General features: G+C 43.4%; 2 protein-coding genes across 3 annotated transcripts in view; both read left to right on the forward strand.

The window, feature by feature from the left end:
- Window positions 1-5,984, forward strand: part of slc8a3 (solute carrier family 8 member 3) — a 118,111-nt gene extending 112,127 nt beyond the window's left edge. For both annotated transcript variants that reach the window (XM_047610735.1, XM_047610736.1), the window contains one exon: window positions 1,046-5,984. In XM_047610735.1, coding sequence (XP_047466691.1) covers window positions 1,046-1,422 — 377 coding nt within the window. In that variant the 3' untranslated portion in view covers window positions 1,423-5,984. The remainder of the gene's footprint in view (window positions 1-1,045) is intronic.
- Window positions 5,985-6,134: 150 nt separating this feature from the next.
- On the forward strand, window positions 6,135-25,087 carry map3k9 (mitogen-activated protein kinase kinase kinase 9). Its single transcript, XM_047610734.1, has 11 exons — window positions 6,135-8,379; window positions 9,569-9,982; window positions 13,876-14,056; window positions 16,126-16,274; window positions 16,531-16,706; window positions 16,824-17,064; window positions 18,647-18,769; window positions 19,391-19,535; window positions 19,648-19,760; window positions 20,834-21,607; window positions 22,687-25,087. The coding sequence occupies exons 1-11, from the start codon at window positions 7,986-7,988 to the stop codon at window positions 23,148-23,150; spliced, it is 3,174 nt and encodes a 1,057-aa protein (XP_047466690.1). The 5' UTR covers window positions 6,135-7,985; the 3' UTR covers window positions 23,151-25,087.
- The last annotated feature ends 766 nt before the right edge of the window (window positions 25,088-25,853 follow it).

Genomic DNA, 25,853 nt, shown 5'->3' on the forward strand with positions numbered 1-25,853 from the left:
TGAGCTTATGTCCATCTCGTGAATGTAGAGTCTTCTCCCCAATCAGCTGTTCTCTAGCGCTAACGGGAAGTTAAACTTTGCTCAGATTTGTTTTCTAAAATCCATTGTAATGCGCGTTTCTGACATTTGTACCAAGTAAAATGTTGCAATTATTTATTTGTAATGTGTTACATTACCGCGTTACAGCAGAAAGTAATGAATTACAGTAATTGCATTACTTTTGTAACGTGTTACTCCCAAGTGTTTTTGACCAATCATTCCCAAAACCCATTGACTTTCATTAACATTCAACAAGCTCTCTTGCTGCCACATTGTCCTTCTTGTCTCCCATGCTAACGTTGCTAACATGCTCAATGCTAACATCACCGCAATGCTAACATTTTCCAAAGACGGCAAGAAACGTCTACTGACTGTCGTCTACCCTGACTACTTGCTAGCTTTTAAAGCTCGACTGCAGCTTGTTGTGTTTTGCCTTTTGCTCTTCTTCTACTGTTTTATTACTGCTGATACCCATTCTATTATCTGTTATCTTGTACCTCATATGGTTTGTTGGTCTGATTGGTTGATACTGACAATGCTAATGCAGCAACACATGGTTCAGCCAGTCATCTAACAAGTGTTATGACAGCGCTTGCGCTAGCGTAACACTTTCCAAGTGTGGTGTCACAAATGTTTGCGTCACGTAAGGAAAACTGTTGTCATAAAGTCTAATTGTGGAGGTCTTTAAACACTAATGTAAAACACCAAGGAGACAATCAAGATGGTCGGTTTGGTGGTCAATGTTTCCTGAAATTAACACGTAATTTCTATATTCTAAACTTGGACTTGTTGGGTTTCTCGAAGACCTTTCACCACTCAAGTACGGCAGCCCCTTGTTTTTTGGATATACCATGACACCAATGACTGAGAACCTTCACAGACACATCTCCTGTAATTCATGCTATCGTTCAGATTCAGATAACTTTAATTTTTGTTTCGATTCCTTTATAGGTGGCTTCATGTATTTCTGTGGAACACTCACCCTCCTCTTCATCTCTCTCCTCAGACACCTTTGCCAGTAAGGTATCGGCCGTTCAGGACACCTACGCAGACGCCTCCATTGGGAACGTGACCGGCAGCAACGCCGTCAACGTGTTCCTGGGGATCGGCGTGGCCTGGTCGGTGGCGGCCATTTACTGGCACATAAAAGGGAAGCAGTTCATGGTGGAGGCCGGCTCGCTGGCCTTCTCCGTCACCCTCTTCACCATCTTCGCCTTCCTGGCCATCTCGGTGCTGCTTTACCGGCGCCGGGCCCACATCGGAGGAGAACTGGGCGGGCCCCGAGGACACAGACTGGCCACGTCAGCCTTCCTTTTCGGCCTCTGGTTCCTTTACATCCTCTTCTCCAGTCTGGAGGCCTACTGTCATATAGAAGGCTTCTAAACAGGAAAAAAAGACTCCGGTGTGGCAGAGTACAAAACATACAGGAGTTAAAAAAGTACAACTTCAGAGGTAAAAGAGTGAATTCTCACTGTGGAATTTGGGTCAGTCTTGTGTGGTATAAAAAGGACAGGAGAGGTAAAACCCCCCACGGTTTTGCGAGACACCTCCACCCTCTCCCGCTCTGTCTCCCTTAACCCCTTCTGTAAGGATGCTTGAAAGTGTGTATCCTGCCCTCTAGTGCCGACAGACCTGGCTAAAAACAGAGTGCCCCCCCTCAAAACCCCACCCCACCCCTTCCCCGAGCCCTGGTGCGAGTGTGCTTACAGTTGGGATTGGATTACCACCGACTCCAGAAGATGCCGATGCCAAGAGGTGGTCCTGCATTCCACTGGAAGAGACTGAGGTCAATCAGAGGTCTATATTTTTCTCAACATCTCACGAGAACGACTTTTTTAAAAAAGTATTTTGGGGATAAAAACGCAAAAAATAACAGAAACAAAAAAAAAACAACACACACACACACACACACACACACAAAAACCACACACACACACAAAGAGGAATCAAAGAACTATTTTCTGATTTAAGGATTAACAAAATCATTATATCGAAGATGGGAATATGTCGTTGAGTGACAGTGGGATGGATTCATAGTATTTATTTTTATTTGCATAGTTTTCCTAAGGAGCACTGCAGAGTTCTCAGAAATCACATGAAGAAGAAAAAGAAGAAGAAGAAGAAGAAGAAGAGGAGCGACAGTGACATTGGTTCATACTGGCAGACGGATCACCACTCACACAGGAGAAGACACAGTGAACATGATCAAACTGCCCTGAACATTACTTCCGTAACTCTAAACGTATCTATATATAATATATTTCCATATTTTCTGTATATTTTGAATATTTGTTTAAATGTGGTCACCTTCTGCGCTAACAACAGAGGATTGCTGTGGCTAAGCGGGACGGGACGGGAGAGACGGGAGGGGAGGGGGGAGACTTAAAAATATATACTGGAACGATGTCTTCACATTTCTAAGAGTTATGTATCTTGCCTAGGTAAAAGTATGACATTGTATTTTATTTATTTACTGATATCTTGGTCTCACTAGAGTTTTCACCTTTTCAATCAGAAATCAGAAAAAAAAACAAAAAAAAAAACGAGAAAAAAAATCTAAACGTGTTGCTGCAGAGATCAATTCAGAGGTATTTTTGTACTGTTCCTTCCATGCACTTTGCTGTATAGTTCTACTTATGGAGACTTCTACATGTACATGTGCAAAAAGGCCAATATAAAAGGTGTCACTATGGACTGAACAGAGTGCCTGTGGAGGAAGAGGCGTTCGCTGCAGCCGCCCACACTGGCCGGCTCCGTGCTCTGCTGGAAACCTCGAGAGTTTTTTCCAAAAAATTTGCATTTTTTGGTCATATTTTTTTCTTTCTTATGTATTATTCTGTGGGTTCTGACACAACCAACTGATTCACTTAACGCGCTGCAGTAGAAGATGAAGTCGTTGGTCTCTTCTGAACCTCCTCTAAAAATTTACTTTCCCTGTTTAATCATAGTAAAATGCAGTGCTAAGTCATTTTAAACATTTTAATTGTAATCTCCACTTTCTAAAACAATTGCTGCTTTTATTTCAAATATATCAGAGCTAGTGATGAAGATAAGTAGCCAGATGGAGAAGTATTCCGACAAAAATTTATAACTAACTGCAGACTATATTTTCGAAAAAATCTGAAACTATAATTATATTTCACCAGTTTTATTTTTAATCCCAGTCTAGATAACGGTGTAGACATCAACTTTTGCTAAGCTGGCTGCCATCGTTTCCTCATACGACACAGAAGTGAGGCCAAAATATCGCATAAACAGACGCCACCATCTTGATTTGGCGACATCATTTGCAACCAGAATGTGCCCTAACTGTGATCACATAGTTGATATGTAGCTAGGCAGCTGCAAATCAACTACTTTTCTGCTGTTTGCTTGCTAGCTACCGTATTACATTCACATCAAATATGTTGAGACAAGAGCCGTCTTTCAATTTTTCTGTGTACAATTCGTCTACAGAGGATCACAGACTCACTACTACAACTAATAAATAATAATACAATGTACTTAAACCTAAAATTGAACTCGTTAGCAAACGACTATAATATAGATAACAGTTTAGCAAACTAGCATAACTTAATATAGCAAATGCTGTGGCATCAAGAAAAGATGAAGCTTATGGAATATATCAAATATGCCTCTGACATATTATGAAATTGTAAAGAAAACTCTCAACAACTAAATAACTACTTAATTAATATAAAAACTTTCCATCTACATCTTTCTGACAGTGTCACCAAACATGTCACAATTCATGAATTTGAATCTTACAAATGTCCAAGGCCGTGAATACCATAAGAGGAAGACGTTCATATTGACTTGTTCTTCTAAAGGAGGTAATTGTTGAAGACATCCATGAAGGTGCTAAGGAAACACCCTTGAAAACAAAATTAACATAAAGGGGGCGTGGCTTATGACGGCTATTGCAGCCATCCACCAGGGGGCGATGTATGATGAGAGTTTGGCTTCACTTCTGTAGGGCTCTGATCAAATCCATAAAGTTCAATACTACGCTCTCTTTTATCTCCTTTTCGGTCTCCACTGACACTTTAAACAGCAGAAATATTTTAGCAATTATATATAATAATTTCTCCATAATCTCTATGCTAGCTGTGCTGGGCAGCTAAACTTTAGCTGAATTAGATAAAACGCTAAAAAGCTACATCCCTCAAATTACATATTGCAAACATAAAGAATAATATTGAACAGAAATATCTGGTGATTCTACTTTTTTATTATTATTATTTTATTTTTTACATTTTTCAGAGTTCAGCATGATTTAAACTTTTGCTTCTGCTTATTGTTTAAAGAGCACGTGTTTTGGACTGAAACTCTTCAAAGTAAGAAGCAGCAGCAGCAGCATCCAGAGCTGCAGGCGTGGGGTTGTGAGAGCAGCAGGTAGCTCCAGGTTGAATTTGAACGTAGCCTGTTATTGATACTGAATGCTGTTCAACACACGACTGGTGCTTTGTTTTTAAAACGAGAGAAAAAAGTATATATATATAAAAACTCCCACGAGTGCAACAAAAAATATATAAATATATATATATATATATATACATATAAACTTTTATTACTTTATTTGCATAAAGTGTAGGTTAGGATGTAATCAGTCAGATTTAAAAATCACCCAAGAGATTACCAAAGAGGTGGGATGCAACATCTGTTTTGAAATACATTCAATAATAATAATAAAAAAAATAAATAAAATGGCAGTGACACTGTATTTCCACAAGGGGGATGTCATTCTCTAGTCCCTGTGGTTGTCCCTTCTACTTCTTAGCACCACTCCTCCTCCTCCTCCTCCTCCTCCTCCTCAGTGTTCTTCCTTTGTGATGGGCAGCGTTGTAAATACGTCTCGTGGCTGAATCGGATGCTCTCTCTTCCCGGCCCTGGACAAACACCTGCTCGCCTCACTCTTATCTCCCACTATCTCTCGTACACATCAAACACACATCAGAGCGACGGGCCCACGCACTGCTGCTGCACAGGACGGGGGACAGTCGTCCCCTCCGTCCCCTCCGTCCCCTCCGTCCAGCAGCTGTCCCACTCAGACGCAACACTAAAAAACCCCACATTATGTACATAATTTTCAGTGTATGTTTACATCGACACATTATAGGTGTCCTGGTTGGGGAGGGGAGGGTAGGGGTGGGTAGGGGGGGGACGCATGACTACACAACTCTCACATCTCATCTCACCTGCAGTTGTATCATCTGAGCCAGTGTGAAGGTTTTAATTATTATTATTATTATTATTTTTTATGCTTTGTTAAAATTCTGCACCGGGAAATGTTTTTGAGTTTACCAGGTGTCCAGGAAGTGTTTTTAGCTCCGCCTTCAGAGGCTTTTTATGTGCTTGGTTTGGTTTTGATTTGATCTGCCGGGGAGGGAAGTGTTTGGGGGCTGAAGCTGTCGGTGCGTTCGTGTGCTCGTCCTCCTGCACAGGCGGCGTCGCTGTTGGACTTCACGAGGGCACGACTCCAAACCTGTCATTTTTGTCTTAATAACAATACATGTCTTAATTCTGCAAGCGATTTAAAAGAGACATTTATCATGACACCTCACTCACTTCTCAAGGCACCAGTCTGAATATTTATTTCCTTTCCTTTCTCAGCCTGTGGGATGGAAGCAGTGAAACATCACCGTACAGTGATAACTGGATAATTGTGGTTTATTATGTTGTTAGACACTGAGGGAAGTTTCATTGATGAGGTGGATACTGTTCTTTTAACTTTGTCTCTTTTTTGTGTGTGTGTGTGTGTGTGTGTATAACAGGAAAGGGGCACATTTTAAAGGATGGGTATGTTTTTTTTTTTTCCTGGCCTGCAATGAGATGTCAAAATAATAATAAAAAAAGGCAAATTTCCAAAGCTGACGGTGTTTTTGAGATCAACCGGTTTTGTTCTTTAATTGTGGAATAAAACAGCTTTCTGGTTCATAAGCAAACGCTGGTTTCACTGACTTTAATCGAGCTCGTTGTGTTGCACAAGACGACGTATGGTCACGTTTCGTTGTTCAGGATTCTGACTTTCACAAACAAAACCTAAATTGCTGTTTAAACATGCTGGTGCCATAAGGAAAAACACAATTCTGTCATCGTGAGCTGAATTATCTGCAACAAGGTTGTTGAGTCATGCCACACTTTGCCAACATTCATCATTCGGGGGTTTCGTGTGTTTCTGGTTATGCTGTTAAAGTAGGACTAGTAGTAGTAGGAGGTGCTTTGCTACGTTTACACTTTTGCAGAATATCAAAGCAAATTTAGATGTGACATTTCTGAAACTTGCAGAAAAAGGCAGTTTTATTTTGTAGAAAATGAAATAAAAATCCAGGGATATATTTCCAACTTTTCTCAATGTATTTCCTAAAAACAAGGTCACAGAGGAGTTTATTTTCTTTGAGATTAAAACAAATGTATGATCTACAAGAAGCAAAAATCAAACAATTTTTAAGCTGTATGGAAGCCCATTTAGGCCAAAAAAATACCTATTGTTGACATGTTTTAACATTAATTAATTCTTACTTTTTCATCTTGTCAGTTTGTTGTTAGTCCTATTTAATACCTCACTTTTTATTTTACTTTGCATGTCTACGGAGGTAGATTAGGGCCACTGGAAAAAAAATTGTAGTTAAAGCAAATGATTTACTTTTTTACTCCCGACTTTTTTCTCAGAATCAGAATTCTGAGATTAAAGTCAGAACTAAAAAATAAAGCTCTAACTACATTTTTTCAGTGGCCCCAATCTTCTTCCATATGTGTCAACGCTTTAGTGCATCATCTCATAATTTTCTTGACTCTTTTGTAATTTCAATATATGCAGCCACACAACTTTTTTCTGTCTCTTTATTCTGACTCACTATGCCATAAGTAGGCTATATACTGATTTGTCTCGTACTTTTGACAAAGTAAGCATAGGTATCTTCTCCATTTTTTGGTTAGAAATGAGCTTCCATGCATGTCACCTCATTTTCTTTTTATCGCTGTATGTTTGCGTACATGTTAAGATATTATCGAGGATCTTTATGTGAGTTCAAACAGCAAACTGATCAAACTGATGGTGAGATGTGCCAGAAATCGGACTGAAGCTCTTCACGGTTCTCAATCAGGTGGATGAAACCTGCCTTGAACATTCAGGGGTGATTTAATGGCTTTTCCCTAAATTGACTCGTATTCACTCAAGTCCAAACTCAAGTGTGTTGACTGAATTTTATCCAAACACACATGACACATACACACTTTATTATCTTATCAGTAAAATAGTTGGGATTGTTCCTTTGTTATGTTGACTGTGACTTTTTTTTATTATTTTTTTTTTACTTCTTGCTATGAATTCTGTTTTTATTTCAGGGAACTGTGCATGGAATTTAACCTTGAGTCGAGTATTATGTTATGTTTTCTTTATTTAGTATTTTTGAGGGGGGAGTTAAGTAACTAAATAAAGGAGACAATTTGACGAAAAATAAAAGAAACTGGTCGTGTTTAATTGGCGTGGGGCAGATCCACGCTGACGAGAGGTTGACCTGCATTTGATAGACAGGAGGAGGAGGTGGGAAATAAACTGCTGCTGACGTGTCTGTGCGCCAATAGGAAGCCGGGGATGGCTCGCACGTTGGCACAATTGGCTTAAAAATAAAGACCCACTGCGTCCCAGAAGTTCCAGCAATGATTGGGTGTAGGATTGTGCGCAGGAAATCATCAAGCTGTGTGTTTGATATTAGCCAGCGGGGGACGGAAGGCGGACGATGCATCAGCAGCATTATGTTGCTTTCAGTTTTCTGCAGTGTTTGTGTGCGGGATTAGCCGCTACTTAGCCTTGTGTGTGTGCTTGTGTGTGTGTGTGTGTGTGTGTGTGCGTGCAGCCAGACGCAGGGCGCTCCGAGACGCCAGCCAGCCGCGTCAGGTGGATGCGCCTGCAGTGATCCAGGTCGCCCCTATGGATCGCGTCCATGGATGTCTTCAAACCCGCTTTGGACAATAGTTTGAGTCCCAAGGCGTGCGTTCCCTCGTCGGAAGAAGCAGAGGCAGATGTTTTCCGCTGGCCCACACCGGAGAATGGCATCCGCGCCGCGCCGGAGGCGGCACCGGCCGCACACTGTTTCTGGACGGCCGTGTTTGACTATGAGGCGACTGCGGAAGACGAGCTCAGCCTTCGAAGGGGGGACCTGGTGGAGGTCCTGTCCAAGGATTCCCTGGTGTCGGGTGATGAGGGCTGGTGGACCGGTATGATAGCGGACCGGGTTGGCATATTCCCCTCCAATTATGTCAGCAAAGGGAAAGGCATTCCGGAAGAAATAGTACGGGACACCTCAGAGCAGCAGTACTCGGTGCCTCCTCTGCACCGTGAGTATGCCATTGTGCTCCTTACCTCTGCTAATGGAATGACTAGATCATTGCACGGGGCTGTAACGTGTTCCCCGGTCTATTGTTATCGGCTGCGGCCGGAGAAAAGCCACGCCGAGAGTGCTGTGTCATGGTAGGCGCAGTGCACTCCCGCTGGCCTAGAAACGGGCTGGCGACACATCCTCACAGCCTCAGCACCATTATTCATCACACGGCCTGTCAAACAAACTGTCAGTGATGCACCCCAACTCAGTTCTCACATTACAGTGCACAATGTCTGCAGCATCCCCTGCAGAAAGCAAACGAACTGCACCTGTGCCAGAGCTGCATGCAGCATTCTCATTAGATCCGTTTACATTGTTATTTTATAGTTAAAGTAGTGTTTGTGCTGCAGGTGCAGGACAGAAAGAAAAAAAATGTAATTGTGTTTGCAGAAGAAGTAAAGCTTCCGTAGCTAAATGTACAACCAAGGCCTCAATTAGACACAGTAAGCATTTAAAAGCAGCTATAGTGCAGTGTGTTGTGAAAGGCAAAGTGAATGCACTCTTCCTTCCTGTGGACATGACTGAACTGCAGCTTCACAACCACTTTCCCTGCTGCTTATTGCAAATCTTCTGTCTGCATCCAGTGTTCCTAAAGCTGTCGTTTTTTGAGGCAATAAGACCCAGATTAGTCCAGATTGTTTGGGTGGGTGGAACACACTACTTCGGCCGTCTTTGTCGGCTTTTATCTCTCCGTTCGGATGCAGCTGGCCTACTTTCACACACCTGAAATATTCATCAAGGTCAGTCTGCTGCTCAGACTGTTAGCGATCCACGGCGTGAGCGTTTACAGACACACAGGCCACCTTTAATTTAAACACTGCTCTTCTGCAGCTGCTTCATCTCTTTCATCTAATTCAGATTTTCAGACAGATGCTCGCCCTTGTGTAATAGCAGGAGGGAGACTTCCTGTATTTGGGGCAGCAGGGTGGCTTAGTGCTTTGAGAAGGCATCCTTCAACTGAGTGACCTGGTTTTAGATCCTTGTTAGCAAGCATTTGCCTTACTGAGGAGCCCGGCAGTGAATTCAGCTCCAGACGTGCTCACCCTGTCCCCTAATGTCCTTGAATGGGTGTTGCCAAGAATGTAACTGCCATTTAAAGATTAATATTTTATCACAGTCTTGTAATGTTTCTCTTTTCTTCTCAGTCCTGGAGATTGACTTCTCAGAGCTCACCCTGGAAGAAATCATCGGCGTCGGCGGTTTTGGGAAAGTGTACCGCGCGGTGTGGCGGGGCGCGGAGGTGGCGGTGAAGGCGGCGCGGCGGGACCCCGACGAGGACGAGGAGCAGACCCTGGAGAGCGTGCGCCAGGAGGCCAAGCTCTTCGCCATGCTCAACCACCCCAACATCATGGGCCTGCTCGGGGTGTGCCTGCAGGAGCCCAACCTGTGCCTGGTCATGGAGTACGCTCGGGGAGGCCCCCTCAACCGGGCCCTCGCCGGGAAGCGGATCCCTCCGTGCACGCTCGTGGACTGGGCCGTGCAGATCGCGCGCGGCATGCTCTACCTCCACAGCCAGGCCATCGTCCCCATCATTCACCGGGACCTCAAGTCCAGCAACAGTAAGAGTCCTTCACTCTGCTCTTTGCTTTCCATCATGGAGCATTTAAGTTTTATTGCATCTGCAATTCCCGGTTTTCTATGAAATTTACCTCCTGAGACCCTGCGTCCTCATATGGGGACATTAAGTTTTAGGTTTGTGGCACATTATTCTGCTTCCTTTAAGCTTTTATTCTTACTAGATACTAGTTTGTGTAAAAACATGATAGCATCATTCCAGAGGATTCATTCTGCAGTTCAAAAACAATGCTTAGTTTTCATTGTTCTTAGGTCCAACTAATCACAAATAAGAGACATGGAGAATTTAAAAATGCAGAGCAAACAAAAGCTGAGGTCTCAGGAGGTTAATCAACCCCCAACACATATTTACGGTCATTTTGAACCAGTACAAACTCACTTAATCCACATTAAAGTAAAGACAAAATGACTCGAAGCGGCATCACACCGTGCTTCCCCTGTGTGATCTCCACTAATTGCATATAATCCAGAAATGAGAGCAGAAAGGAGTTTACATCTGTGTTTGTGGAGCGGTTGTAATCTTGCATTTTACCCAACTGGATCCCCCCTAAATCCCAAGCCTATTACCGAGGATTTGCCCAACGCTCTGCCCCCGGCCTCCCTATTGGAGGCTCTGGCCGTGCATGCAGCCAGCTTCTGGGAAGCCATTGGCTCGTTCTGTTGTGATCAGCTCAGGCGCTTCACTTCTAATAGGCTGCTTTCAAAGCGTTAAAGTCAGTCGAACTAGTTGCCATCCTTGGCTCTGAGGGGAAAACCCGCGTCCTCTTTACAGTAAAGGAGCAAGGCAGGACAGGAAACCACCTCAGACATTCATGAAAGAGTCTGAAAACCCCCTGTGATCATATTTTCATGGTTAATTATTTGGTGGCAATATTGTACACTGCTTAATTCCTAGATTGTTTTCTCAAAAGCTTGTAGACAAGAGCTTTGACACTTCACTTGAATGTCTGGTCCACACTCTGAAGAGCTTTTGTACTGACGTGCAGGTTCCCCAGAGGAAGGATCCTAGTGTTTACTGGGGATGTCCTCACATTTCCTCAGTGCTTCTCATTGAAATACCTTGACACCCAGCGAATGGATTAGCATGTGACTTGGTGCATGCATTCATACCACCCCCGGGATGAACTGAAAGAGCTTTGATGAGAACTTTTCTCATCGCACCATCATAAAGTTAATATGTTCCAATATTTTAGTCTACGACCAAAACCCTGCAAGACTAAACATAGACAACTAGACTCCTGTGTTTCACGAATTACCAAAAGTTTGCATAACAAGCCATGGTGGTGCACATGGAAAAATACTACAAAGTTGTGTCATTAGGAGCTTGTTAGCATGCTAATATTAGCATTTATCTCTAAACGGGCCCACAGAGTAAAGTAAAGCAGAAAAGAGGTCATGATTCACTTGTGTTTGATTCTCATTAATTTAAGAAATCCCCCATGAGCTCCTTTTTATATCCGTCAGGTCTTTTGTGCAAAAGTCAGAGCTCAGTTTATGGTAATGATGCCACTTGGAGCTGGGTGCAGCCACATGCAGCGCCTGGTAACCCCAGGGGGCCCTTGGGAGCCTTGCTAAAGAGTAGTTCATCCATGGATGCCAAGGGGAATGTGTCACCCACCCTCGCACCTTTCTTCCTGTCATTGCAGTTTGTGGACATTATGATGCAGCACAGTCCCAAACACGTCCACATTTCTTCTCTGATCCCAGTTTCAGCAACTGAATAGATTGCACTGAAATTGTGTTCGTGCTCTCCAGAGGATGAATCTTACTATTTTTGGTGATCTCCTGATATTTTAGGGAAATCTCTGAACATACATTTAATGGGATACAATGTGATTTGGTGCAAACATTCGCATCAGGTTCAGGAGGAATTTTAAGAGTTTTAACGTGTCCACAACTTTTCTCATCATCAGATCAAAACCTTCCCTTTCCTGTTCTTTGTCCAGATTTCGACAAAGTTAAACCTTAACTATCAACCTCTTTCGGTTTAGTGTTAATTAGCAAATATTAGCATGATGTGGTGCGCATGGAAAGGATTACCAGCATCAGCATTAGGGGCATGCTAACGTTAGCATTCATCTCAAAGCATTGCTGTGTTTCATTGCAGCCTCACTGTGGCTATAATAACTATAACTGTGGGCTCTTAGATGTGTTGTAATTGAATCTAAAGGTCAGTATGTAGCGGCGTTGATTGCTTTCATCCTCCCTGTGAAAAAGGAGCGTGGGATAAAGTCCTTGACTGTAATCAACCGGATCAAAACCTGAAACATTCAAATAAAAATCTGCCCTTATAATATGCCGTTTAGAAATCCCAACAGTTGTATTTACCGCCGCTGTCTCGCCTTCACATAACATGCCTTATTAAACTCATTAACTAGATATTGAACTGGACTCAGTGAGTAGTTGGACTGTGCAAATTGTTGCAAATGACTTGCTTCAGTTTTAAGGCAAACTATGAAGAACATTTAGTGCAAAAGTTTTAATTTAAAATGTAGCATTTTTACTCCATGTATAAAATATATAGTAAATAGAAATATATATAGGGTAGATTCTGCAGGGGTAAGGGTCACAATCGCTCAATTAATTTCTATATTAACTGCAACAGTAGAAATACACACCGATCAGCCACAACATTATGACTACTGACACTAGAAGTAAATAACCATCTTGTGACAATTCAGTGTTCTGCTGAGAAACTTTTGAACCTGGCATTCATTCATGGGGATGTTATTTAGACATGTAGCCTCACCCCATAGCAGTGACACTCATTTACACCCCCTTTACACACCCTCAGAAGGTCCATGTCCGTTATCTAATGAGTCACAACTGCTTAGGAGGCACAAGGGAGACCTACACAATATTAGAAAGGTGGTCATAATGTTACGCCTGATCGATGTATGATGGTTTTAGCTACTCAGACATGAGACTTTCATGATCTTCTATAAAGTAGGTAAAATATTTTGGGGGGTTTTGGACCAATGGTTGTGCCAAACTAAAACCTAAAAAACTTTCAGACCTCAATTCTGTCAATGAGTTAAACAAAGAGAAGCGTAAATAATCAGCTGAATAAACAATTAACATATTTATAAATTGAAAGAAATCAAAATTGGATGTGTAAGACCCTGTGCATGTCTGATGTCCATTAGGTGTGCCGTTTTCAAGATGCTCTCATCCTCCTCAGCTGCAGGATTTGCTTTAGCCACATGTTTGGGCTTAAACTGCCTCCGTAGCATTTGAGCCACGTGAGCACCACATGAAGGGGCGCTTGATGTGCGCACCGCAGCCTGAGAGACACACCCTCTCCAGTGGGCACGACCACAGCAGATGGCCTGGCACTGTGGAGCTGAATCGGGGGGGGAGAGAGAGCGGGTTAGGGTGGTTAGGAGGAGCCCTGCTTTGCTCGTGCATGTTGGGAATGGGATGTTTTTTGGACTCTACTTGAGAAAAATGGGTGTGTCGCAACAGTTTAACTGTGCTTTCATTGTTTGTTTGAGTTGACGAGTAGTATTGATCAAGGGTGGCGTTTCTCATCCCTGCTTTTCCAGTGTTGTAGTCGCTCACTGTCTCTTGGTTTCTCTGTTTGTTCTCTCCTTTTTCTCTTCTCCAATCCTTTCATCTACCGCACCCTGTTTTGTTCACCCGTCTGTTTTTTCACATTGTGTTTAATCACGGGACTCCTCCTGCTACTCCTACCGTTCCCCCAACATTTAAAATCCTGATTATGATTTTTTTTATTTATTTTTTTTACGTTAACCGTCCACCCACCCGCCAATCTGCCCAAATCCCCTCCTCTCCACATCCTCCCCATCCTCCAACAAAATCCCCATCATCACTTCCCCGCTCAAACCCCCGCTTTTGCTGCCGCCTGCTCCTCCAGTCCTAATCCTCGAGAGGGTTGAGATGGAGGACCTCAGCAACAAGACTCTGAAGATCACGGACTTCGGCCTGGCTCGGGAGTGGCACCGCACCACCAAGATGAGCGCCGCTGGCACCTACGCCTGGATGGCTCCTGAGGTCATCCGCTCGTCCACATTCTCCAAGGGTAGCGACGTGTGGAGGTGGGCAGAGGAGAGGAGAGGAGAGGAGACAGGGGGGAAAAAAACTCACCGCACCAGGTTGAGGACAAAAAAATAAATAAATAAAAAGGAGCCAGAAAGAGAAACGGTTAAGCCACCACGCATAATGAACAAGTTCAGTGCTGGCAGCAGTTGCCATGGTAACAAAGCACAAGCTGACACGTGGTGGGGAAAAAGAACATGATGTTGAGAAGAGCAAAAAACTAGAGTAGTTAACTATAAATACACACAAAACAACCGCTTCATCTCCTAAAAGATTTCGATCTAACAACTTTGTCCCAAATCGTTCACTCCCTCCCTAACCCCTTCTCCCTATGTGACGCGCAGGTAATGACGTCACTGCTGTCGCATCATTACGTGTCAGACTGCCGCGGCTCCCCCGGTTATACCATTATAATTTACACATTACTGAAACGTGATTATTTGTAAACAAATATGCGTGATGTTCATGAAATAAAAACTAAAATTACGTTTTAAAAAAAGTTTCATATTTTTGCGACGAAACTTCAAAATCTGTCTCACTTAACAGCCATTAACGGTCGTTCGCGACGGCGCCGCTAGAGACGCGATGCATGATGGGATATCCACCACACGTTGAGTAACCATCGGATGGTCACTACTTTTAAAACATCACATTTTTCTTCCACATATAAAATATATTGTAAAAAAATATATATATAGGGTGGATTCGGCAGAAGTTCGATTAATTTCTATATTAATTTCAACAGTAGAAATATACACCGATCAGTTACAACATTATGACCACTGACAGTAGAAGGAAATATTTAAACCATCTTGTGACAATTCAGTGTTCTGCTGGGAAACTTTTTTGGACCTGGTATTCAATCATGTGGATGTTAGTTAGACATGTAACATTTACCAAGAACTGATCAAGTATCTGTGGGATGATCCACAGAGGACCCTCCCCTCAACCCATAGAACCACAAAGGCCACAATAATAATAGGAAGGAGGACATGAGACTTCCCAGACATGAGACTTGCATGACTTAAATCAATAAAGTAGGTAAAATATTTTTTGGGGATCAATAGTTGTACCAAACTGACAATCTAAATACCTTTCAGACCTTTTTTGTTAATGACTTAAACAAAGAAAAATTTGAATCATCTGCAGAATAATTCATTAATATGCCAAATTTTGAATTGAAATAAATCAGAATTGGATTTGTAAGACCCTGCAAATATCTAATGTCCATAAGGTGTGTTGTTCTTGTAAGATTCATTTTCACTGTTCCGCTTTGATCTCATGAGGTTTACTGTTTGTTCGCTTATAGGCCACATGTCATTATTCTGCTTTTCCTTCTCTGATAATCTGCTGTGTTGTCCCGACGCATGCCGCAGCATTAACTGTCTGGCCTTTCTATTCCTGACTGAGTGCAGGGTTTCCCCTTAAAACGGGATTAAAGTGCGATCAGTGAGGGAACGGAGGGCACCGAGTGTGCATTTTAACAGTGATGACCAGAGTGGTGAATTGTCTGGTCTACCTAATCAATTGCAAAGGTTTATTTTGCCCCGTTTAGTTGCTATATAAGCAGACACAGCGTGCACCAGATGTGTTGGAAGACCAGTCCGTCCGTCTGTTATAGGTTATCCCCATTTACAATGATTTTATATGAGCGGATTAACACACCATAAAGAAGCTCCTGATGTGTTGGTCATTTACCCGTATATCACTGTGCATCAGTCACTTGGATGTGTCGGCTGCTGCACCATTATGTTGACATTTTCTTATTGTGACCTTTTCTGTCCCACCTTTACATGAGTGGGCTGACAAATAGTGTCATTCTAAATCCATTTTTTGACATTTACTCAAATAAAATGGTTTTGCTGAACACTCGCAGCAAACATCCTGCTTAACATTCATATATTCAGATACAACATTTGTCTTCATAACTAGGTATGGATCAAGTGTGACCACACCTACGCTAAAAGCACCTCTTCTTTTAGGAGGATATTGCAGAAGCACATTTTTGAAGGTGTGCATCCAAATCGTATTTAAGACTATTATTATTTTTTTTCATTTCTTTTAAAAGTTATGGCGTGCTGCTGTGGGAGCTGCTGACTGGAGAAGTTCCATTTCGAGGAATAGACGGTCTCGCAGTAGCTTACGGAGTGGCAATGAACAAACTGGCTTTGCCCGTTCCCTCCACTTGTCCCGAGCCTTTTGCACGTCTCATGGAGGGTAAGGAAATCAAATCATTTACTACCTGTCTAAATTCAATAGTAGCAGGATACGAGAGCTGTTCCTCCACATTTATTTTAGTAAAACTGAGATGAGTAACTGCAGGACTCTTGTGCGCAGCAGAAAATATAGCTGGCGTGCATCAAATAACCAAACTGAATATAGTTTCTGGAACTGTTTGAAGGGTTGAAAATTGACTTTGCTGATGACAAAATTGACCCAAGTTTCTGAGACAGTTTTTCCTCTATCGCCTCAGACTGCTGGAGCTCAGACCCTCACTCTCGGCCGCAGTTCACGACCGTCCTAGACCATCTGACGGCCATCGAGGAGTCGGGCTTCTTTGAAATGCCAGTGGAGTCCTTCCACTCTCTGCAGGATGACTGGAAGCTGGAGATCCAGGAAATGTTTGATCAGCTGAGGACCAAGGAAAAGGTAAATATATTCAAAAAATATTATTTAACCACAGCCCTCTTCTTTGCTTTCTTTCACATATTTCAGCCTTCTTTGTTTTGAGTTTTATTCCAACACTCCTTTCTGGGACCCCTCCAGGAGCTGCGATCGTGGGAAGAGGAGCTGACACAGGCGGCTCTGCAGCAGAAGTGTCAGGAGGAGGCGTTGCGGAGGCGTGAGCAGGAACTGGCCGAACGGGAGATCCACATCCTGGAGCGAGAGCTCAACATCATCATTCACCAGCTCTACCAGGAAAAGCCTCACGTGGAGAGCAGGCAGGGGAAGTTCCGCCGCAACCGCCTTAAACTCAAGGATGGAAACAGGATCAGCTTGCCTTCAGGTGAAGCAAACAAACTGAAGCGTTTCAGTGTGGGCCAGAGCGGTGTTATAGCTGAGCTTCCAGACACTCGGGAGACAATTACAGCTAGATAATATGATTTTACAGGCTCTGGCTGCATAATATTGTTTTCTGAGTATTTAAATTAAAAGTTATAATACATCAAGGAAAGCTTCAACAGTGGTGATTTTGGTTTAGAAATTATGATGGGGCCACGCAGGAAATCTTACGGTGCAATCCAGAAATACCACAATCAATATCCTCACAACAAAAACACAGAAGCCGGAGTACCCATTGAAAACCCATGCAACATCAGTATCACCACCACACGGCAGTAGACCTCACTATATCAAATACTCAACATCAATAAGGTGACAACAATAAAAAACGCACGGCGGACCCCCAATACACAGCAATCAATATACAAAGTCACCACAATATACCAAAGCCAAACAGCAATTTCAGTTCCACAGACCGATGAACAGCTCTGTGAGGTTGTTCTCTAGTTAACCAAGTTTTCCTCAACCACTCCTGGTTTAATGACCTAGGTTTATCTTTTCCTTCTTGAGAAATGGTTAAATCCTCCGGTCGATGTGGCCCCAAACCCTTTATCTCCAAGTTCTGCTCAAGTGGTAAAGTACTAAATCACACACTACCCAGGTACTCAACTCAATTCATCATGCAACTAGTGCATGAAACATGAATCAGCTATTGTACGATACTATGTTAGCCAAGCTAATAAGACCTGTGCAGTGTCCGCCCCTGCTCCAAATCAGCCAGTGTCAAGCACTCTGGGTCCCTGAACTTCAGGCCCGATTGCCCAAACTGAAGTGTGCGCCATACGTGCGCATTCACATGCAGCATTTGACATCTTATAAACTTCCGGTGCACAGCAACGCCCTATGGTGGGGCCACGCCCCTAATGAAAAAAACGCCACTATTCTTCAGAATATTCAAGAGAGCCGTGTTCTTGAGAAGTGTAAAGAATGACAACGGTGTAGTCATATATGTAACCTGAGCACTGTAGAGCTGCTGTCCGATTGTAAACAGAGGTATTGTTTCTCTGTTATTTGAAACATAATGAATTCCTAATTGCTTGTTACAAGACTCATATTCTGCTAAAAACATGAGCAAGGCAACATCAGCCTGACCAGTCTACCACATCTGATTTATGTACTGATGTCAGTTGAATTGTTGGAGCTTGAGACTACAGGTTTCAAAAAGAAAATAAATTGGGAGGTATGGGGTTAGATGAGAGTGAGCAGCTGAAGGTGCTGCTTGCATAAAACAATGAAAATTCAGACTGAACTGCTGGATTTCAAATGAATTTATATGAATTTTAATAACAAACTATGTTGTACCAGTGTTTAATAGATTGGATTAAACTAATGGATCTTCATGGAAGAAGATCCATTAGTCCAAACTAAGAAAAGACACAAGGAAACGATGAGTGAGATCATGTAATGTTGGCAGACACAGGAGCTTTATTCCGGAGTGCAACGCATTTCTATCTTGACTCATGCTCAGCATCAACACCGACGCTAAATTGGGAGCTAATGTGCGTTTGTGTAAATCCTTTGTTTAGATTTTCAGCACAAAATCACAGTGCAGGCCTCCCCTTCACATGACCGACGGAAGAGTTTGCTCAGCAGCAGCTCCAGCCCTCCGAGTAGTCCTCCGATACTGCCTCGCCTGAGAGCCATCCAGCGTAAGCTCAATAAACGACCTATGTACACCGATCAGCCACAACATTAGAACCCACAGGGGGATTGAATAATGTTGACCATCTTGTGACAATTCAATGTTCTTGGAAGTGGCATTCATTCCTGGGGATGTTACTAAGACTAGACCGGACACACCTACCCCATAGCAATAACACTTCTTGGTGGTAGCAGGATGTAGCCTGACACAGACACACACACAAAAACACTTTAGGAACAACTCAAAAAACATGAAGAACCGCACAAGGTGTTGACCTGGCATCCAAATTCACCAGATCCCAAACTGATCAAGTATCTGTGGGATGATTCACAGAGGACCCTCCCCTCCACCCATTGGACCTAAAGGCCCCTCACTTATAACATCCCGTTTTACTGATAATACAGGACACCCTCAGAAGGTCCATGTCCATTCTCTGATGAGTCACAGCTGTTTTGGTGGCACAAGAGAGACCTACACGATATTAGGAGGGAGGTCATAATGTTGTGCCTGATTATGTACTCATGAAGGATGTCTACATTCACAATTTCTTTATTATTCTATACAAGTCATTTAATTTAGCCTTTGATGTCCTCTCCTCCTGTACATTTGATAATCTCTTGTGTTGCAGTCACTCCAGGGGAGGGGTGTACAGCCTGGGGTCGCAACACAGGCTTCCAGCTGGATGATGAGGACAGTGAGAGGAAGGGGTCCAGGAAGAAGGGTAGATCCCGTGGCGGATGTGGGCCGTACAGGGAGCACAGCGCCGACGCCAGGTGAGCGGTGTGGAGATAAAATGTAGCCCGTTCACTGAGGTTATTTTAAGACACACACTATTCCTTCCAAAGTGGTCTCCTGAGAAATAAAAAAACCCTTCTCTCGTCTCAGTGTGAAGCCCCCCCATGAGGCCAGCAGACAGCGATCCTGCAGCGCCCCGAACCTTCGCAGATCCCCGAGACACAGTCCAGCAGTGCCTGGAGTGCCAAGCCTTGTGGAGATGGGTGAGCAGGGCCGGCTTAGCGGATCTGTTTTGTCTGGCATGTGTACACTCCACATGATAATACAGAGAACAGCTGGAGCTCAGAGGTGGCAAACAGCCTGGAAGACTCGGAAGGGCAAAACTTACTGAGTGAGATACTTTGTTCCCACATGGCTGTTAGTGGTTGACCTAGGAAACTCAGAAATGCACGTCTGCAGCTGTTTGAGCGTAAACAAGCTGTTGGAGAGCTGGGATCATGCTCTCTCAGCAAACTAAATTCGAAATGGATGGAATTCAAATAGCTATTTGACAGTAAGCCTCTAATCCCTTCATGTTTTAGAAGAATTGTAATAACGTACAGGGGACTGTGCAGCATGAACTGTTGTCTGTGAATACAACACCATAGGTCTTCAGCAGTGGGTCCATGGCCCCTTAGGGGGTCTGTGGGGGTACCACAGATATTTTTCATAATTTTTTTTCTAATTTTCCCCCCAAATTGTAAATTAGTTTAAATGCACATTAGCATGAATCCAACATATTTTAGTAAAGGGATAAATCAGCACAGTAGACCTGTCAATCTGAGCCTCCTGTACACAACAGGTCCCGCCCCTATTGCTGCTGATCCAATCACAACACTGTATGTTACACCCTGACTCTGCTCAGGTTTCCCACAATTGTCCGAGAGCCTATTCAGGCCCCAGCTGGCATCCAGACACACGCTGCAGAAGACATGCTAACAGTGCAGCTAGCTCCCATCAGGCAAATACTGAGGCCAAAATGTTTTGGTGATTCACTGTCCCTACTTCATCTAGCTATGTTTACAGGTAAATGTTTGTGTGTTTCTGGCAGTTGCATGTGTTTGAAATTTGAACCTGTACTATTTGAATAGATTAATATTGAATGCAAAATGATAATAAAAATGTATATTTATTAATAGCGCTAGGCCGAGTTTAATATAGAGCACATATAGTAGGTAGGGGGTCCCTGCTTAATCTCTCCATCAGTTTGGAGTCCTTGGCCTGAAAACCGTTGAAGACCCCCGTTCTACACGCTAGTTTCATATGTTCAGTGATAAAATCCTGGTCCTGTTTCCAGAAAATGAAGACTGCTGCTTCACTACTGAGCCAGGAGCAGCTCCTGGTCAGACCTACCTCTGCGTTCCTTTCCACAAGGAGGGCCACACAGCCTCGGCCTCTGACGGCGATGGAGACGAGTACTGCATCAGCAGCCAGGTGCCAGGGACCCCCCCATGCAGGAAGAGCCCAGCTGGGGGCCGGCGTTCTGAGCTGGTCCTGTTGGGCTGCGGCGCCCTGCTGGCGGCCGTCGGACTCGGCTGCAACCTGCTGACTCTGGCCCAACCGGAGGAGAGCATCAAACCGCGGTGGGAGGGCTTCTTCCACAGGACGGGGGGCCAGAGGCGAAGCACCAGCCCCCCGACTCGCAGACTGTTCCGGCGGGAGAGCCCGCTGAAACCCTCGGCGCCCTCACTCCCCGAGCGAGGCTTGCCCTCCACGTACACGCTGCTGTCCTTATCTTCTGTTTCTGACTGCAACTCCACTCGTTCGCTGCTGCGCCTGGACAGCGAGGAGCTGCTGGTCTGTGGCCCCGCCTCGCCGCCGCCACCTCCAAAACATCACCTCCCCCCTCCCCTCTCACACCTTCACGCCACCCCAATCAACCCGCTGGTCAACACCCACCTGGAGAGCTTCAAGCGCAACCCCCGCCAGTCTCTCACCCCCACGCACGTCCCCTCTGCCCCGACCTCCTCGCGGAGCCTGCGCCGGACGCCGTCAGACGGAGCCATCAAGAAGAGCAGCCCCGGGAATAATCTGGAAACGTTGCCAGAGAAGACGACGCTGGAGAGCACAGGTAAAATCAGTGCAGTTCAGATTTATCGATATCCCGAAGGGGATTCATTTTGCAGCAGACATCAGAGACACGGTAAGGGCAAGGACAACATCGGATGACATCAACAGAACACGATAACCACAATAAAAGCAATAAAAATGCTACTAATTAAAACGGCGACACATTAAAGTGCAAAGAAGAAGTGCAACCAATGCATAAAGTGCATGGTATTAAGAAATGAGAAGAAAATTTTGAGTAATATATAAAATAAGCAGCATGGGGACAACAAACCTAGCCCAGAAAGTTAAACCTATCTATGGCGACAGGGATGAAAGAGACCCTGGTATCCTGAAGCAGATCCTTAAAAAGTGGATGGTTAGGACTGTCAATAATAAGTTCAGGCTTGTTCCTCAGCTGCTTAGAATAAACGTCCTTGCAGTTATGCAGGTTTGATGAGCTTTGCCAGCCTGTTTTTACTGGACAACAATGCGTAAGTAATGTTTGCCTTTATTCATTCTGTATTTGGCTTTATCGATGATGTTGGTCACTTGGTCCACAGCTTTAATTTAGTCTGGGTTATCTCAACAACTTTCAGATGCTTTGAAGTGCAGGGACACTCTGAATACGTACCACGACGTTCATGGTTTCCAGTGAAATGAAATTTTTTTTTCCATCTCTCTTTGTAGCCGGGAGTTGAGTAGATGTTCCTGGATTTTGTTGCCTTGGTAACCCTCTTTTATACACAGATCAGGCATAATATTAACATTCTCCACTATAATATTACAAATAGTCTGTGGTCAGAGCTAGCTTTTTTAGCTGGTTCACATAAACATAAACATAAACGTTCTGTCGAGGTTCATGGCCAGCTACCAGAATGGAGAATTTGGTGGTAGGAACCAAAATTGTGAAAGGTGCTTCAATTACAACAATTTCCTATGCCACCTAATTCTCGTCACCAAATATATTTCACCTTTCTTCACTCGCTTGATTCTCTTTTGTGTACAACCATTTAAATATTTATGACTGGTGTTTCATAAATTATTGGCTAACCCAACCTAGCGTTGTGTGTCAACTGTTGATGTCCTGTTTTGGTGGAACAGGCGTCTTCAGAGGTTTAAAAGAAGACTTTCCTGAAGTCCCTCGGCTCCCCGACCCAAACGTGGTGTTCCCCCCGACGCCGCGCCGCCGCTGTGCTCCCGAACGCCCCAAAACCCTGGACTTTGTGGCGCGGCCTCGGCCCTCGCCGCGAGCTCGCTGTGAAGTGTTTTGGCCGGAGGCGAGGCCCAGGGGAAACGGACATGCGCTCGGTAACGGAGAGTCCCCCGCCCACACCTCCAGCACAGAGACTCCGCCCACCGTGGAGTTCGGCAGGGACCCGGCGCCCACCCCCATGCTGCCCACCCCCATGGAAGCGCCTACGCCCTACAGCCCCCGCAGAAACGAAAACCTGCTGGATCAGCTGGACGAGGGACAGTGTCGGGACGGAACGGTCCCCCTCTGCAGACCGGAGATCAGCCTTTCCAAAGACTCACCTTATCGATTCAAACCGGGATTCTGGTCCTAACTCGGTCGGGACTTTCACCGGTCCGACACAGGGAGGGACTGCACCTGCTGTTAGCCTTTGGATTGTCACAAGTCTGGCTCACTTAGTTCTTGCAAATTGAATTTGCTCTCCATCTAAATGTTGTTACCAAATTACGAGAAGACATCTGTTGTGATTATTTCATAATTCTGACATTTGTTTGTAATTTCCTTCTAGTTTGGTATCTAAAAACCCTCCATAAAAAGCATTTTGAAAATCGTTTTTGACCCCGATCTGGTTGTTGATGCATTAGAAGATTCAGAGATTCTGGGTACGAACTGATGAGTGTTTTTAATCGCAGAACGGCATCGTCGCTTTCACAGAGCTTTACACACTTTTCTCAAGTTCAAGATTGTGCATTTAATGAAGTGCACTTCTGGAAAGCGTCATGAATGTAAAGCTTCACGTTTAGTTTTTTTGTTTTGTTTTCCATTGTTAAAAAACCCTGACTTGCCATTAGTTTGTGACAGCATTTACAGTTACTTGGTTGTTTATCTGTGTAGCTCTCACTCATGTCCATGTGGTGGACAGATTCCCGTTTGGTTCCGACCGCCCATCACACCCGATCACATCTGCAGAGAGATGTATCCCAGAAGTGGGGAAGCTGTTGTATAATATGAGCACTTCTTTGCATTTGCAAGAAATGGCGTCAGCACAATAATGTCTGACGTCATATCGTGACCTGTACAGTGAACTGTACTATAAAAGAGAACGTCACTACTGCTTGAGTTGAAATTAAACACTGTCGGAAAGAAACAAGGAATAAATCAAAGAACTCATCCATCCTTTATCTTTTTTTTTTTTTTTTTTTTTTTGTGAGGCTCTGTCAGTTGAGAACCGTTTCTCCCAAAAACTAAAAAGGGAACTCTGTAAATTGTCTGCCTCATAAATTATTCATCGGTGGGAAGAGTTTTTGTTTTTAGGTCATGTGAGCAACAAACTGCATGAGCCCTGGTGGCGTGTGGATGTTCACTCCTGATTGTTTATATTTGTACTGATTTATTTTGTTGTATTTATTGATTAATTTATTGGATGGTTTATTTTTATAATTCATTTTATTTGCCTTGATTTTTTTGACACTTGTTATTGCGTTTCTCAGCATTTGCACAAATCATCTGGTTTCGTTGGTTTCCGTCCGCTTCGCTGCACATCAAATTCAGGGAAAAGACCGAGTTTGGCTTTTATTAATCTGATGGGCATCTCTTGTTATTTTCTGTCACTTTAAAGACTGAGCAGTTAATCGAGTTATTGAGAAAATGACTGACAAATTGATCAAAAAATGTCAAATAAATAGGTTTTGCAGAGCCAAATGCATGTAAAAATGGTTGTACACATGATCCTGTGTCCATATATTCAGTTCGTCAATATCAGATGAGGGTTGAATATTATTTTTAGATCATTTTCTGATTGTTTTAACTTGCTGCATAGTGCAATTTACAACATTATTGGAGGGAGAATTTACTCTGCTTCTGCCAGAGGTGAAATCCTGCCCAACAACTGTCAGCCCACCAGGTTTAAAAAGAAAATAACTACAAAACTTGTCTGAAAATAATTTATTGAAGTACTGTCTGACTCGTCTTAATGCCTGGTTTTTCTCATTTTATTTTCAAATGTTAAGTGACCTCTGATATTTGGTCTGTCTATCCTAAGCGTGACCCGTCATACATGTAAATGTGAATGCTTTTTTCTCTGAGGACTGCGCAGAATGTGATCATACTCAATGTACAAACACAGTAATTTCAACTACCGGTGCTAGTTGATACGAAGCTGAGGTGTTATTATCTGTATGAAATGTTACCACGAATAAGCTGAACTTATGTTGCTACTGGACTTTGTTCAGGTTGGGAATAATACTGTTACTGACTGACTTGTATTTGCACTGGAACACACTGATTTGAGTAAAAATCATACTAAACAATCCAGCTGGTTCGGCATTTCTTTTGTAAGGCTTTGGCCCACAGACCCACAGAGATTTAACCTCCTGAGACCCGAGCTTTTATTCAGTAAGCATTTTTAATTTCTCAACGGTATTTCGGATTAATAGGACCTAAGATGTATAAAAAAACAAGCATCATCTTTGAACAGGGAGTAGTAGTTGTTGGAAAGAAAAAAAAAACAATGTCCTCATATGTGGACACTGGGATTATTTAATTATTTATATTATAATAACATCACCCAATGTGTGACAAAATATAAAACTGTTTAATATCTGAACATGACTAAACAAAGACAGAACAATGAAGTCCCATCGTCCTCAAACGAGTACTTGCTAATTAGCAACGTTTTAGCTTGCTGCTATTGATAAAATTTGTTAAATTTGCACGTCATATCAAACTAGAAATGTTAATAAGAATAAATAAGTTATGATGTTTTCTCCCTCGTCCACTTCTGTCTCATGATCGTAGGTAGAATGAATCCGCTATTTTGTTTTTACACTGACAAGTGTATTGACCCATTACCACCACTAGATGGCAGACTAGAGCGTCCACTAATGAGGACAATGGGTTTAAATGAAGCAGAATAAGCTGCGATAAAACCTAAAACTCAATGGCCCAATATGAGGACGGGTCACGGGATGTTAAAGGCATCCGTGTCATATTTAAATCCTGATTTGAAGCCAGGAATATATTCAGCAAAGATTTAAATATGTTTTTACAATCCTCAAGCGGTTTCCTAGCCATCTAG

Source organism: Mugil cephalus, chromosome 17 (assembly GCF_022458985.1).
Source record: "Mugil cephalus isolate CIBA_MC_2020 chromosome 17, CIBA_Mcephalus_1.1, whole genome shotgun sequence".
Taxonomy (NCBI): domain Eukaryota; kingdom Metazoa; phylum Chordata; class Actinopteri; order Mugiliformes; family Mugilidae; genus Mugil; species Mugil cephalus.